This window comes from Mustelus asterias, chromosome 13 (genome assembly GCF_964213995.1).
Source record: "Mustelus asterias chromosome 13, sMusAst1.hap1.1, whole genome shotgun sequence".
Lineage (NCBI taxonomy): Eukaryota > Metazoa > Chordata > Chondrichthyes > Carcharhiniformes > Triakidae > Mustelus > Mustelus asterias.
This window is the reverse complement of record NC_135813.1, coordinates 13,394,809-13,410,365: the sequence shown is the minus strand read 5'-3', so window position 1 is coordinate 13,410,365 and position 15,557 is coordinate 13,394,809. Positions and strand designations below refer to the sequence as shown.

Here is a 15,557-nt window from a genome sequence, read left to right as displayed (position 1 = left end):
AACATACGATGAGTGCTGGGCTCTTGTTTAAGCAGTTGCTGCCACCAACAAGCAATATTAAATGTTAGTAAGTTTTTAAAAGAGCATCCTTGTGGACACAGGGGTTGGGGAGGAGCAGGACGGAACAATAGGTGCCGCCACAAAATATTACTGAGGCTCAAGAAACAATGTCAGGCTGGTCTCAATCCTCCTGGTTGGCATGCCATGTTGGCAAGCCACTGGCTTTGGACCCTAGAATAACCAATTCCCATTCCCAAAGCTTGGGCATCCTCACTGCTGTACGATCACATCATCACCTTGCATGTCTAAGGCAAGTAGCCAACATAAAATATAATGGAAAAAATATTCCAGAATGTTTACACCTGCACTAATTTTGCACATTTGTCTGTTTAAGCTCAGAGAATTCCTATGCTTTATCTGTACACAGGAATTTTTGATGAGATCGGCATTAATTCTATCCCATATAACTCACCAGTTACTGGTCCAGATATCCGCATGGAAATAACTGAAACGGTGGGCATTGGGGGCAACTGAGGTCTGTGGAACTTTGGTCCAGCAAAGAGTCTATCCTCATGAGGATTGGTGAAGGAGAGGAAACAGCTTTCAGTACCTCTCAGTTGTGTGAGCTTTTCCAGCTATGGTTAGCGTTGGCAGATGTAGCATCTCAGTGTGGCCAAAATGCCAAACTCATTCAGCATGCTCCACTCAAGATAGCGACTAACTGACCAGCCAGCTCCAGAGGTCATTGAGGAAAACTCAGAGTCGCTTTTGAGGGGTCTTATGTCGCCGACTGAAGGAGAGCTAGAATCATAGAATCCCTACAATACAGAAGGAGGTTGTTTGGCCCATTGAGTCTGCACCGACCACAATACCACCCAGGCCCTATTCCCGTAACCCCTCACATTTACCCTGCTAATCCAGGCACTAGGGTCAATTTAGCATCGCCAATCAACCTAACCCGTACATTTTTGGAGGAAATCGAAACACCCGGAGGAAACCCATGCAGACATGGGGAGAATGTGCAAACTCCACACAGGCAGTGACCCGAGGTCGGAATTGAACTTGGGTCCCTGGTGCTGTGAGGCAGCTGTGCCACCCACCAGAATGTGTTCATCAGTCTGGACTGCCCAGGGAAGAAATTCCATGCAGAAAATTGTGGCATCATCTACAACATGTGTTGGAGTTATGTTGTACTCAGAATGAACTGAAACAGGTGTGACACAGCCTCCTGGCTGGAACCTCAGATCTTTTCATTTTAAATAGTTCATGGATGTGGGCATCACTGGCAAGGCCAGCATTTATTGCCCATCCCTAAGTGCCCTTGAGAAGACGGTGATGAGCCACCATCTTGAACAGATGCAATCCATGTGGTGTAGGAAGGGAATGTCAGCATTTTGAGCCAGTGCCCATATCTTCCCGAGCGACATCGTTCTTCTTGCATGAATGTGCACCCAGAAACTGCTCCCTGATGAACTCATTAACATGCCTCTCGATGCCCACATCAATTCTCAGCTCCGTTGCATTGACTTGGAAATCAAAGGGAGCTTCATGGTGTTTAACAACTTGTTTGAGTTTTAAATTCAAAGTCTCTCTGAATGAAGAAAGCGCATCTGAGATATTGTCAGATCATTATAGACGTGAATCGCACAAGGTGCCGTGTAATAATTGCTGCAGTTCCGGAGGTCAGTAAATCTTCACCGTGTGACAGTTTAATTCAGCAAGTCCCCCCATTGGGCAGCTGACAGCGTGAACTCATTACTCTGGGCTTTTCACGGACATGTGGAGGAATATTTTTAGATTTGTACAGCAAATAAAATAAAAGCAGAAAATCCTGGAATGTCACAACTGGCTTGCCAGCACCTGAGAAATAAAATGGATTTTGAGGATAAGATCCTTTCATCAAACGGAGGGTCTTCCAAGACAAAGCTTGACTTGCCCTTCACGTTCTTGAAATGACCTGTGGTGTATTTCCAGCATTCTCTGTTAATGGTAAAATGAATGATAGTGAGCAGCGGGGGCGACACGGTGGCACAGTGGTTAGCACTGTTGCCTCACAGTGCCAGGGACTCGGGTTCTATTCCGGCCTCGGGTCACTGTCTATGTGGAGTTTGTACGTTCTCCCCGTGTCTGCATGGGTTTCCTCCGGGTGCTCTGGTTTCCTCCCACAGTCCAAAGATGTGCGGGTTAGGTTGATTGGCAATGCTAAATTGTCCTTTAGTGTCAGGGGGATTAGGAGGGTAAATACGTGGTGTTACGGGGATGAGACCTGGGTGGGATTGTCATCAGTGCAGGCTCGATGGGCTGAATGGCCTCCTTCTGCACTGTGGATTCTATGATTCTAGCTAATCTGACATATTTGTATCATTTTTTTTTAAAAAGGTACCTCGCCACTGACAGAATAATGTCATTGCTTCATTAACCAAGTTGACATTTTTTTTCTAAAGCATGTTTAGCATTTTTATAAAAATCCCAAATGCTTCACGGGTAGAACCAATATCAAAAGAGGTGTTTAAAATCATGAGAGGTTTGGATAGAGTAGATCGGGAGAAACTGCTCCTATTGGCGGCAGGAGGGTTGAAAACCAGAGGCCATCAGGTTAAGAACCTAGAAGTGTCATGAGGAAAAGCTTTTTCTACACAACGAGTGGTTTGGATCTGGAATACACTGGCTAAGAGGGTGGTGGAGGCAAATTCAATTGTGGCTTTCAAAAGAAATTGATCTGAAGAGAAAAGAGTTGCAGGGCTTTGAGGAACAGGCAGAGGAATGGGAATATACAAGTAAATAAGAGATAGGAGTAAGCCAGTTAGCCCCTTGTGAATGATTCAATGAGATTGCCGCTGATATGATTAAGGTCTTAACACCACTTTCCTGCCTGCCCTCCATAACCCTGGACTCCCTTGTTGATCAAAAATCAATCTAACTCAGCCTTGAATCAATTCAATAACCCAATGCCCATTGGTCTATGAGCAGGGAGATTCCAAAGACTAAAGAACTTCAAAGAGAAATAATTTCTCACCATCTCAGTCTTAAAATCGGAAGCCCCTTATTTTTAAATTGTGCCCCCTAGTTCTAGATTCTCCCATGAGGGGGAACATCCTCTCACCATCGACCCTGTCAAGCCCGCTCAGAATCTTACGCTTCAATAAGATCACCTCTCAATTTTCTAATCTCCAATGAGTATAGGCCCAACTTTCCTCATAAGACAATCCCTTCAGCCCAGGCATCAGCCGAGTGATCATTCTCTTCTAACAAACTGTAAACTACCCGAGGTTCAGTCTTACCAATCCCCTCCACAGATGTAGCAAGACTTCTCAACTTTTAAACTCCACCCCCATCTAATAAAGGCCAACACTCCATTTGCCCTCCTAATTACTTGCTGTACCTGCATGCTTAACGTTAAGTAATTCTTTTCCGCGGACACCCAGATCCTTCTCTGCTGCAACATTCCGTCATTTCCCTCTGTTAATACAATATTCTGCTTTTCTGTTCTTGCTGCCAAAGTGGATAACCTTACATCTTCCTAAATCTGCCAAATTTTAACCACTCACTTAATCTAACTCTGGCATTTATCCAGACTCTTTGTATCCTCCTCACAGCTACCTGTTTTTGTATCATCAGCAAATTTGGCAATAATACAGTCAGCCAAGTTATGAATATAGATCATAAATAGTTGAAGCCTTAGCACTGAACCCTGTGCCACTCTGCTGCTTACGTTTTGCCAAGTCGAAAATTACGCATTTATTCCTAGTTAGCCAATCCTCCAACCACGCTAATATATCAATATATATTGATGGGCCGTAACCTTTTACGTGGCATCTTCTCAAGAGCCTTTAGAAATCCTGATACACCACACCTTCTAGTCTCCCTTTATCTGCCCTGCTTGTTACATCCTCAAAGAATGCGAATAAATTTGTCAAACATGATTTCCCTTTCACAAAGCCATGTTGACTCAGCCTGATTATGTCACGATTTGCTAAATTTCCTGCCTCTATCACGTTACTAATGGATTTTAGTAGTATCCCAACGACAGGTGTTAGACTAACTGGCCTATAGTTTCTCACTTTCTGTCTCCCTCCTTTCTTGAAAAGATTAGCATTGTGACTAGCTCTTGCAGAAAGCAGACACGTACATGGGCTGAATCATAGAAACCCTACAGTGCAGAAAGCGGCCATTTGGCCCATCGAGTCTGCACCGATCACAATCCCACCCAGGCCCTACCCCATATCCACCCACTAATCCCTCCAACCTACGCATTTCAGGACACTAAGGGGCAATTTTAGCACGGCCAATCAACCTAACCCGCACATCTTTGGACTGTGGGAGGAAACCGGAGCACCCGGAGGAAACCCACGCAGACAAGAGGAGAATGTGCAAACTCCACACAGACAATGACCCAAGCCGGGAATCGAACCCAGGTCCCTGAAGCTGTGAAGCAGCAGTGCTAACCACTGTGCTACCGTGCCGCCCATGCTCTCCTCTCTGACATTACCATTCTATGGTTCTATAAATGGATGTAAAGTCATATATATTTATTTTACTGATTAAAGCAAGTTAGGAAACCCTGGATGGAGCTGACGGCAATGGACAAATTTCAAGTTCTGAAGCTTATTTCTTCACAGTGGTTAGCACTGCTACCTCACAGTGCCAGGGACCTGGGTTCGATTCCCAGCTTGGGTCACTGTCTGTGCGGAGTCTGCATGTTCTCCCCATGTCTGCATAAGTTTCCTCTGGGTGCTCCGGTTTCCTCCCACAGTCTGAAAAACATGCTGGTTAGGTGCATTGACCTGAACAGGCGCCGGAGTGTGGCGACGACGGGAATTTCACAGTAATTTCATTGCAGTGTTAATGTAAGCCTACTTGTGACACTAATAATTAAATTTTAACTTATTTCCCTGCCTTAACCTTTGTTTGAAAAACGATGGGGTTGCAGATGTAGCAAAATTGATTCCAAAAATGTTCCCTTATCCATGAGTTAAAAATGTGCACCACTCCCTGTCCCACACAGATTCCATGGGACATAAGACGAGGTATTAGCTGGATGTCCCTATCTTCAGCCTCTGGCAAAAACTGGGCTGAATATTGGGACAAATTTTTAATTTTAACTTGTGGTGTGAAACAAGTGGGTGCCAATCAGCTTCCCGATATATTCCCTGCCCTGCCCTCCTTTCCACACGATAATTGGGTAGTTTTCCATGTTGGATCCCACATAATGTTCAAAGCGATTAGTAGGAATATAGTGGGCGATTCTCCCAAAAAAGATTCTTAGTGCCAAATTCGTGTGAAAACTGGAGTAACTCCCGCTGGTTTTTTAGCGTGATTTTCAGAATGAATCTCCCACACTCTGAGCATTGCAGAGTGTCCTAGTGGGATTCAGTCTGAAATTCAATGGACGGGACCTATTCCCGCTGGAGAGGCCGGCAGCATAACGCTGAGCGACCCATTGCGCATGTGGCAATCTGTCAGCAGTGAGATCGGTGCATATGCAGGGGCCCTGCATTGCCACCTCCCAATCGCTGGCCCCCCCAATCCCCCCCACTCCCCCAATCGCTGGCCTCCCGTGGGTCTCCAGGCCATCCCCGATACTCCCCCCCCCCCCCCCCCCGGCAGCCCCAATGTTTTCCCCCCTCCCCCACAACCCAGATGGCCAGCCTCGATCACCCCATTCCCCCTCTCTCCCAGTCATCATCTGGTACAGTGGCAGCGAGACCCTCCCCACCGATGCCCTCTCCCTTGGCACTGCCTGATGCCTGGTGGGCAGTGCCAAGGTGCCTCTTGGGCATTACCACTTTGCCCCTTGTGTGACACCTCCAGGCTGGCACTGCCCAGGGGGCACCCTCCCTTACCCCTGACTGGGGGAGGGGGGCCTCAATGGCCTCTTCTCTCCAGTGGGTTCTGGCCGCCTGTTGTAAATGATTCCTGGCAGGGGAGGGGGGGACGGAGGAGGGGAGAGGGGGTGGGTGGTGGCCGGGAGACACTACAGGGCCCAGAGTCTTCAGTCCCAGGCCTGCTAATCGGATGGAAATTTAAATATAAATACTTAAATTAGCTGCACATCGGAAATTGGTGGGGGGGCTGATTACTCCAAAAGACTTGGAGCCGGAGATGCACGGGAGGCCATGACGCCCAGTGGGGAACCTGCGAAACGGCCTCTGCTGATGTCTCCCAGTCCGTTGATCTGCCAGAGCTGTGCAGCGGCCTGGGTGAATCACCCCCAGAATGTCTACACGGATGTGAGCTCGGTATTTGGCTGGAATCGCCTGTTCTCTGCCTGAATTTGACTGAATAATAAGATTTATAACTGGCTTTGAATCGGCTTACCCTAAACGGAGACATTCTTTTGTTTTTACATGTTTCTGGAACAACCCTCATTGCTACACAAGAAATTTGCCAAATTGCGCCACATTTTTAGGCAAGTTGTGAACTCCCGGGCAAATCTGTGATTTTATAGAAGAGGTGGTGAAAATATCCTGTTCTGAGGGATGACAAACTCTTTCCCACTGACAATCATTGGAGTTGACCAGAGCTGAGAGCTGTTTACAAGGGTTTGATGCGGGACCAGTAGAGGGTTTGAAAGCTCGACAGACCTGGAGCCTTCGGAGGGTTAGAAATAGACTGTGACATAATCTCAGTGGCAAAGATACAGGAATAGTATACATACAGCTGTTAGCTGTTCCCATTGGGTATGGACTGTAGCTGCCAGGTCGCCACGACTTGGCTTTGTAATTCTTCCTGCACTTTCCGCAGTCTTGACCTGTTGTGTTGTGTTCGCACTCGCACATCAGATTGCCTTCCTTGAAATGGCAGCTGTTGGCATGCATGTTGCACTTACACCTGGAACGAGAAGGAGAGAGTGTGACAGACCAAGGGAAGAATTTGCAATGGCAGCTACTTCCAATGACACCAGTGCTGTTTGGAATTGGGGGTTCTGCCTGCGTGGAACTGATCAATTATTGGAATGGTTGAGTGTGTTGTGCTCTGCGTGCCTTGGGAACCTCAGCACTGAGAGATCTGCAGCTCCAATTAAAATGAAAGCATCTGCCATCGTGATTCAGAGACACCAGCCATTTCCTGGAATTAAACTACCAGCTGTAGCGGTGGATTCTGGTATTTATCAGCCTCTAATTGATGCACAGTTACTTAAAAAGTAAATAATTTAAAAAGCAATTTGGACGGATTTCTCTCCCCATTCCCTTCCCAGTGATTTCCCTTCTCCAGGCACCATCAATCCTTCAGGTAAAGTCAGGAAGGTTGTTCCCCAGATGGTCCATTAAATGGCCAGTCCAAAAATTCTGACGATACAAATGGGACACAAAAAGTCAGATTCTTTGTCCATTCTTCTCATTACTCTGTTTCCTGTTGTAGAGGCAGAAACTGTTCAACTTTTTAATTGGAGAAAAGAAAGAGGTTACATTTATATAGACTCAGGATAATCCAAAGTGATTCACAGCCCATGAAATACCTTTTGAAATATATTTATTCACTGTTGTAATTCATTTTAAGCATCAGCATTTTGTTAAGGGATACTCTCCACCTGCCTGGATGGGTGCAGTTCCAACAACACTCAAGAAGCTTGACACCATCCAGGACAAAGCAGCCTGTTTGATCAGCACTCCATCCAGCACCTTAAACATTCACTCACTCCACCACTGATGCACAGTGGAAGCAGTGTGTGTGCCGTCCACAAGATGCACTGCAGCAACTCACCAAGGCTCCTTCATTAGCAAGGGCACCAGATGCATGGGGCCACCAGCACCTACAAATTCCCCGCCAAGCCACTGACCACCCTGACCTGGAACTTTATTGCCGTTCCTTCACTGTCAGTGAGTCAAAATGTTGGAACTCCCACCCAAACAACGCAGTGAGTGTACCTACACCACACGGGGGGGGGGGGGGAGGGGGGAGGTGGTGGTGGCACGGTGGCACAGTAGTTAGCACTGCTGCCTGACAGCGTCAGGGACCCTGGTTCAATTCCCGGCTTGGGTCACTGCCTGTGTGGAGTCTGCACATTCTCCCCATGTCTGCGTGGGTTTCCTCCGGGTGCTCCGGTTTCCTCCCACAGTCTGAAAGACGTGCTGGTTAGAGGCATTGGCCGTGCTAAATTCTCCTTCAATCTACCCGAACAGACGCTGGAGTGTGGTAACTAGGGGATTTTCACAGTAACCTCACTGCAGTGTTAATGTAAGCCTACTTGTGATACGAATAAATAAAATAAAAATAAATAAAATAATTAAATGGATTGCAGCAGTTCAAGAAGGCAGCTCACCGCCAATTTGGGATGGCCAATAAAAATGCTGGCCAAGCCAGCGATGCCCAGGTCCCATGAAAAATGATAAAGAAAATCCAACTTCCAGAATTGAAGCAATAATCCCAACTCCAGCCCCATCTCATCACGTACAGCAATTCGCTTTGGACGTTTGAAGGTAGATACCCTAACTTTGTTCTAGTCATGTACATCCCCAAGATGTTTGCTGGTGTCACATTGAGAAGTACCAAGGGTTGTTTATGCAAGGTTAGTCATCTGACTCAACAAAAGCAAAATACTGCTGATGCTGGAAATCTGAAATAAAAGCAAAAGTGCCAGGAATACTCAGCAGGTCAGGCAACCTCTGTGGAAAGAAACATGATTAACATTTCAGATTGAGATGGACGTACATTTCCATTTTTCTTCAGTTCTGATGAAAGAGTTTTTAAGACAGTGGAAGGGGGAATCTGAAGAACAAAGGAGGAGGCTTGTGATTGGGTGGAAAGCAGTGGCGCTGAAATAACAAAAGATTTCTTAAGGCTACAGCCAATGAGAGTGGTGATGGGTATAGTAATGAACCAAAAGCCTTGTCCAAATGCATACAGATGTTAGCTGTTCCCTTTGGGTGTGGACTGCAGTTGTAATTTTTTTTAAAATGCATTCATTTGCATTTAAATGCATTGGGCGTCGCTGCCTTTATTGCCCATCCCTAGTTGAGAGTTAAGCACATTGCTGTGGCTCTGGAGTCACATGTAGGCCAGACCGGGTAAGGACGGCAGATTTCCTTCCCTAAAGGACATTAGTGAACCAGATGGGTTTTTCTGACAATCGACAATGGTTTCATGGTCATCAGTAGATTCTTAATTCCAGATTTTTTTATTATTGAATTCAATTTCTACCATCTGCCTTGGCTGGATTTGAATCTGGGTCGCCAGAACATTAGTTGAGTTTTTGGATTAATAGTCTAACGATCATAAAGTCATAGAGGTTTACAGCAGGGAAACAGGCCCTTCGGCCCAAATTGTCCATGCTTCCTAGTATTTACCATTAAGCTAGTCCCAATTTCCTGTGTTTGGCCCATATCGCTCGATACCAATCTTACCCTAAATGCTTTTTAAAAGACAAAATTGTACCCGCCTCTCCTACTACCCCGACAGCTCATTCCAGACACTCACCACCCTAGGTAGTCTACTTGGTTCAGGGTCATGAACTACCTGAAGATGGCCTCCCCGCAGCCTGTAGTGGCATTCACCATCAGTGAAAAACTTGCCCCTTACATCTCTTTTAAACTTTCCCCCTCTCACTTTCAACCTATGCCTCCGAGTAATTAACCCTTTGACCCTGGGAAAAAGACTGACTATGCACTCTACCCAAGCCTGTCACAATCTTGTAAACCTCTATCAGGTCCCCCCTCATCCTCCGACGCTCCAATGAAAACAATCCAAATTTTGTTCAACCTTTCTTCATAGTCTATATCCTCCAAACCAGGCAACATCCTGGTAAATCTCTACTGCACCCCTTCCAATGCATCAACATCCTTCTGGTAGTTTGGCGACCAGAATTGTACACAATGCTCCAAATGTGGCCTAACCAAAGCTGCAGCTGCGATATCCTGTTCTAGAATTAGTCTAGTCTGCTTGGTGGTGTTGCTATGTGCACAATTATACATTTAGAATCATTTACAGGATAGAGGGAGGGGTCTGTTGTGTCTTCAGCCTGGCTCTCTGAAAGCCCCAGCTTGTTTTGTTCCAAGCTCTTTTCCCAGGCTGGGTTCTCCACATCCGAACAACCCTTTGCAGAAAACCATTTCCTCCCAATGACTGTCTTCGTCTTTTTGGTGACCATCTTAATCTATGGCCTCTGGCTCCCAATTGTCAGCAGAAATAAGTTTCCCCCCCTTGTTTAGAAATCATAGAAACCCTACAGCACAGAAAGAGGCCATTTGGCCCATCGAGTCTGCACCAACCACAATCCCACCCAGGCCCTACCCCCATCTCCCTACATATTTATCCACTAATCCCTCTAACCTACGCATCTCAGGACACTAAGGGCAATTTTAGCATGGCCAATCAACCTAACCTGCACATCCTTCTGGTAGCACAGTGGTTAGCACTGCTGCTTCACAGCTCCAGGGACCTGGGTTCGATTCCCGGCTTGGGTCACTGTCTGTGTGGAGTTTGCACATTCTCCTCATGTCTGCGTGGGTTTCCTCCGGGTGCTCCGGTTTCCTCCCACAGTCCAAAGATGTGCGGGTTAGGTTGATTGGCCATGCTAAAAATTGCCATTAGTGTCCTGAGATGCGTAGGTTGGAGGGATTAGTGGGTAGATATGGGGGTAGGGCCTGGGTGGGATTGTGGTCGGTGCAGACTCGATGGGCCGAATGGCCTCTTTCTGTACTGTAGGGTTTCTATGATTTCTATGATCCTTGGACTGTGGGAGGAAACTGGAGCACCCGGAGAAAAACCCACGCAGACACGAGGAGAATGTGCAAACTCCACACAGACAGCGACCCAAGCCGGGAATCGAACCCAGGGTCCCTGGAGCTGTGAAGCAGCAGTGCTAACCACTGTGCTACCGTGCCGCCCTTATCAAAAGGCGTCATAATTTCTCAAAAGCACAACTGGACCCCTCCTGCCTGGGTTTTGCACTGCACTCAGTGTTAGCTGATGCTAACCTGCTTTGTAGCTGGATTGCTGATGCAGATCTCAGCGTCCCTGTACTAATCAGCAAACTCAGGCTGGAGAGTGTTGTAGAAACGAGCTCAAAACTAGATGAGTCCCAGCTGCGAAGGCTTTCACAGTTAAATAGCCTGCCCTGATCCCCTGTCCAGACCTAGTAATGAGAAATGAGCAGTTGGCTGAGCTTCTGAAAGGCGGTCGGCACATCCAGGGGCGTCTAGCCCAGCACAAGTCCGGAACCTCAGGCCACAAATGGAAAGAAAATACACATAAAAATGTCAGCTCTATGCTGGACACGTTTTTGATGCCGGCTAGCACTCACGAAGTTTGAGAAGTTGTAATGTGCACATCTGGTACACTAATACTCCCAATTATGCAAAACTGCCTCACAGACACCAAATTAGTTTACACAAAGTGCAAACAGCTTGTTCTTTTCAAGTTCTTTTTATGGAAACATACCTCACAAGGTATTCAAATTCTGCACCTGAGCCACATTGGCTGTCTATTTACATAAGCCAACCATTTTCCCATCTACACAATTAGAACGCCGCCATTTGGCATCTCCTGGGAGCATCGGATCTTTTGAATCAAGATGCCATCTGTTATCCTTATGATCAATCTCTGCAGCCACTGTGTTGCTGCGGTGACTGTTCACTTTTGTGGAGAATTTGTGCCTGGAGACTGGCTCCGGACTTTTGTGCCCAGCAGGAGGTCATGGTGGCATTGTGCTGAGTTGGGCGGGTTGGTGCAAGAGGATGTGCCACCTCACCTCAGAGGGCAAAGAAAGCACGAGTGATTGCACCTGAATTCCTCTGCCTCAAAGAGGTCCACCCCTTGTGTCTCCCTACCTCACCAGCAAGGGAGACGGTGTTTTCAGCAGTGGCAAAGGAGGGCACAGAATCTCACAGATAAAGTTTAAATTTAACCAATTTGGCGAACAGCAGGATTCCTCTGACCAGGGGTATGGGTGGATACCCCTGACCTCTGGCAGTCCTTTCGCAGGGGGTATAGCTCAGTGGTAGAGCATTCGACTGCAGATCAAATGGTCCCCAGTTCAAATCCAGGTACCCTGATTGGTTCATGTGTTTTTAGGGTGGCATGGTAACACAGTGGTTAGCACTGTTGCCTCACAGCTCCACGGACCCGGGTTCGATTCCGGCCTTGGGTCATTGTCTGTGTGGAGTTTGCACATTCTCCCCGTGTCTGCGTGGGTTTGCACCAGGTACTCCGGTTTCCTCCCACAGTCCAAAGATGTGCGGGCTAGGTGAATTGGCCATGCTAAATTGCCCATTAGTGTCAAGGGGACTAGCAGGGTAACACGTAGGGTTACGGGGTCTGGATGGGATTGTTGTCTGTGCAGGCTCAATGGGCTCTTTCTGCACTGCAGGGATTCAATGATTCTATGATAGCTATTGAATGAACAGTGCAGCAACACCTGTGGTCTTCAGCTCAATCTATTATCTATTGCTGGTCTTCCAGTCCTTGACCTACCAGTTATAGCCAACAGAAGAAGCAACGGATGAGGTCAAATTCATCCCAGTAACGAACTCATCCATGAAAACATGAAAGAAGTGTGGACAGAGTTATTCTACTTTGATGGGCTTCTTACCGTGGTGGGAGAGGGGGGAGACAGTGGCTTAGTGGTAACGTCATTGGACATGGGGACAAGAATTCAATTTATAAACCTGGAATTAAAAGCTAGCCTCAGTCACGATGACCATGAAACTATCATCGATTGTAAAAAAAATCCATCTGGTTCACTAATGTCCTTTGGGAAAGAAGATCTGCCATCCTTACCTGGTCTGGAGACTCCAGACACACACCAAAGTGGTTGACTCTTAACTATCCTCTGAAATGGCCTTGAACCCACTCAGTTCAAGGGCAATTGGAGATGGGTAACAAATGCTGGCCTTGCCAGCGACGCCCACATCCCATGATAGAATAATTATTTTTAAAATCTGCTTGAACTATCTTGACAGAAGTTGGATCAATATCTTAACCTGAAGAGAGCACCTCAGACTGGCTCATCAGCCTAGATAATGTACTTAAATCCCGCAGCAGGGACCAAGCTTACAACATTTTGCCTCTGAGGTGAGAATGGAATCAACTGGACTGACGCTCAGTTATGAGATGTGCACCCTGTCTACATTGTTGATTATCTGGGCATTTAACTTTTGTCCCAGGTGAGTGATGAAGGAGCAACGCTCCAAAAGCTCGTGGTTCCAAATAAAACCGGTTGGACTTTAACCTGGTGTCGCGAGACTTCTTACTGTACTTAAATTGCCGTGACACCTTTCATAATGTCACATCCCAAATCCCAGAACAGGAAATCGGGATTGAACGAAGCATGTTTAAAATACTTTTGGAGATTATTTCATAAGAAGCACGGCTGCACTTTCACACTTTTAATGGAGAGATCTCACTTCGAAACGACATTAGTGGAAAATTAATTTAAAACAGATCTTCGATCAATTGTTTTTACTCAAAGGGTGGTAAGTGTTTGGACTGAGCTTCCAGGTAATGTAATGGAATCGTGCTAGGCGACATTAACATGCAACTGATGTTGCGCAGCTGGATGAGTTACGGGAAGAGTGAGCCTCAATGGCCTGGAGGCCCCTCATTTGTCCTTGATTTTTTTTCTTTTCCTTTTATTTAAAACAAACCTTGGCAGCTGGTAGTCCATAGATACTCCATTAGGAACAGCCTATTTGCTGTTGATGTGACAGATCTGCGCATTTGCTCCTTTTATGCAGTCTATTAATGCACTCTGAGGTTTTGGTTACATGAATATGGGTTATTAATTGATTATAGGGGCACGTAGCAGGGCAAAGGGTGTGAGTTCTCCAATCCGCAGAGACGCACAGCTGCAGGAAAGCAATTCAGCCCGTGTTATTTTCCGCTTAATCGGGAACTGAGTCCACGCTTTGATCAGGCAGTGCTCCAAGCTGCCGTCTCCCACACTGGACGGTGTTACGTCCAACTATATTTCTGCAAAAATCATTCACAGTTATCCGCCCCATCGGTTCCAATATTGTACCAGAATAGATGGGTGTCTGGCGCAGCAGATGTATTTCATACTGTTTGATAGCATTGAAAATTTTTAGAGGCAGGATAATCACGTTTCTGTTCCCATCTCCATTTATAAACCTGGTACAGCATCTTCTACAATAATTTGCTACCATAGTGTGGCACTTACAGGTGAACCGCGCTTCTATTGACTGCTCTGAAACCAATGTTTTTAGTGTGTGATTAATCATTGTTCAATATTCATTCTCGGGATGTGGGCATCACTGGCAAGTTTGGTATTTATTGCCCACTCTTGGTTGCTCTTGAGAAGGTGGGCACAGTAAGAAGTCTCACAACACCAGGTTAAAGTCCAACATGTTTATTTGGAATCATGAGCTTTCTGAGTGCTGCTCCTTCCTCGCTCACCTGGTGAAGGAGCGGCGCTCCAAAAGCTCGTGATTCCAAATAAACGTGTTGGACTTTAACCTGGTGAGACTTCTTACTGTGCCCACTCCAGTCCAACACTGGCATCTCCGCATCTTGAGACGGTGATCTTCTTAAACCACTGCAGTCCGTGTGCTAAAGGCTCTCCCGCAGTGCTGGGAGGGAGAGAGTACCAGGATTTTGACCCCGTAGCGATTGTTATGAAGGCCAAACTTACTTTGCAGTTGAGAGCGGAGGTTGGGAACTCCGAGTCCTGACAGACTTCGATTTCCCCCCATGTGACGGTTGGGAGTGGGCTCCACATAGGCAGTTCTGCATTTTGAAGTTCTTTGGGCCAGTGTGCCTGTGCTTGAAGAAAAAAATGGCTCCAAAACCCCAATCATGTGACTGACAGGGGAGCGGAATTGAAAATAAGTATCCCAGGCAGGGGACAGGGAGCCTAAAGGGTGAGGGGACGGGAACAGATCCCAAAAGAAGAGTCGTAGACAGGGGACTGAAAGAGGTACCAGTTAGGGGCCAAGTATAGGACTGGACAAGGAGCAGGAAACGAGGCTCCAAATGGGAAAAAGGGCTTTGGCTGTGATTAGAAGATGTTAAGAGAGGGTCCAGAGGAGGTTCACAAGAATGATCCTGGGAATGAAAAGCTTGATGTTGAGGAGCGTTTTGAGGACTCTGGGTCTGTGCTCGATGGAGTTTAGAAGGATGAGGGGGGAATCTCATTGAAACTTACAGAATTCTGAAAGGCCTTGGATAGAGTGGACGAAGATGGGGAAGATGTTTCCATTAGGAGGAGAGACCAGGATCCGAGGGCACAACCTCAGAGTAAAGGGACAACCCTTTAGAACCGAGATGAGGAGGAATTTCTTCAGCCAGAGGGTGGTGAATTTGTAGAATTCATTGACACAGAAGGCTGTGGAGGCCAGGTCATTGAGTGTATTTAAGACAGAGATAGATAGGTTCTTGAGTGGAAGGTTGGTGAGTCTGTGCTGCAGGCCGTTGGGGTGAAGCTATTGCTTTGGCGCTCTGGTGCTCTGCTTGGTGTGGCCAAGGAGCTGATGTTGTGCCTGTGGATTGGAGCTTGAGCGCATACTCGGGAATCTAGGGGAATGGAATCTCGGGAGACGAGATTGAAACCCTGTGAGGTGGGCCTTTGTTGCTGCCATCCAAGTTAGAGCGATTTGTGGAGA

The 15,557-nt window shown here is 46.8% G+C and overlaps 1 protein-coding gene across 2 annotated transcripts in view; it reads right to left on the bottom strand.

Annotated features, from left to right (window-relative positions):
• ntng2a (netrin g2a) overlaps positions 1-15,557 on the bottom strand; it is a 125,582-nt gene that overhangs the window by 38,614 nt on the left and 71,411 nt on the right. For both annotated transcript variants that reach the window (XM_078227580.1, XM_078227581.1), the window contains one exon: positions 6,659-6,831. In XM_078227580.1, coding sequence (XP_078083706.1) covers positions 6,659-6,831 — 173 coding nt within the window. The remainder of the gene's footprint in view (positions 1-6,658; positions 6,832-15,557) is intronic.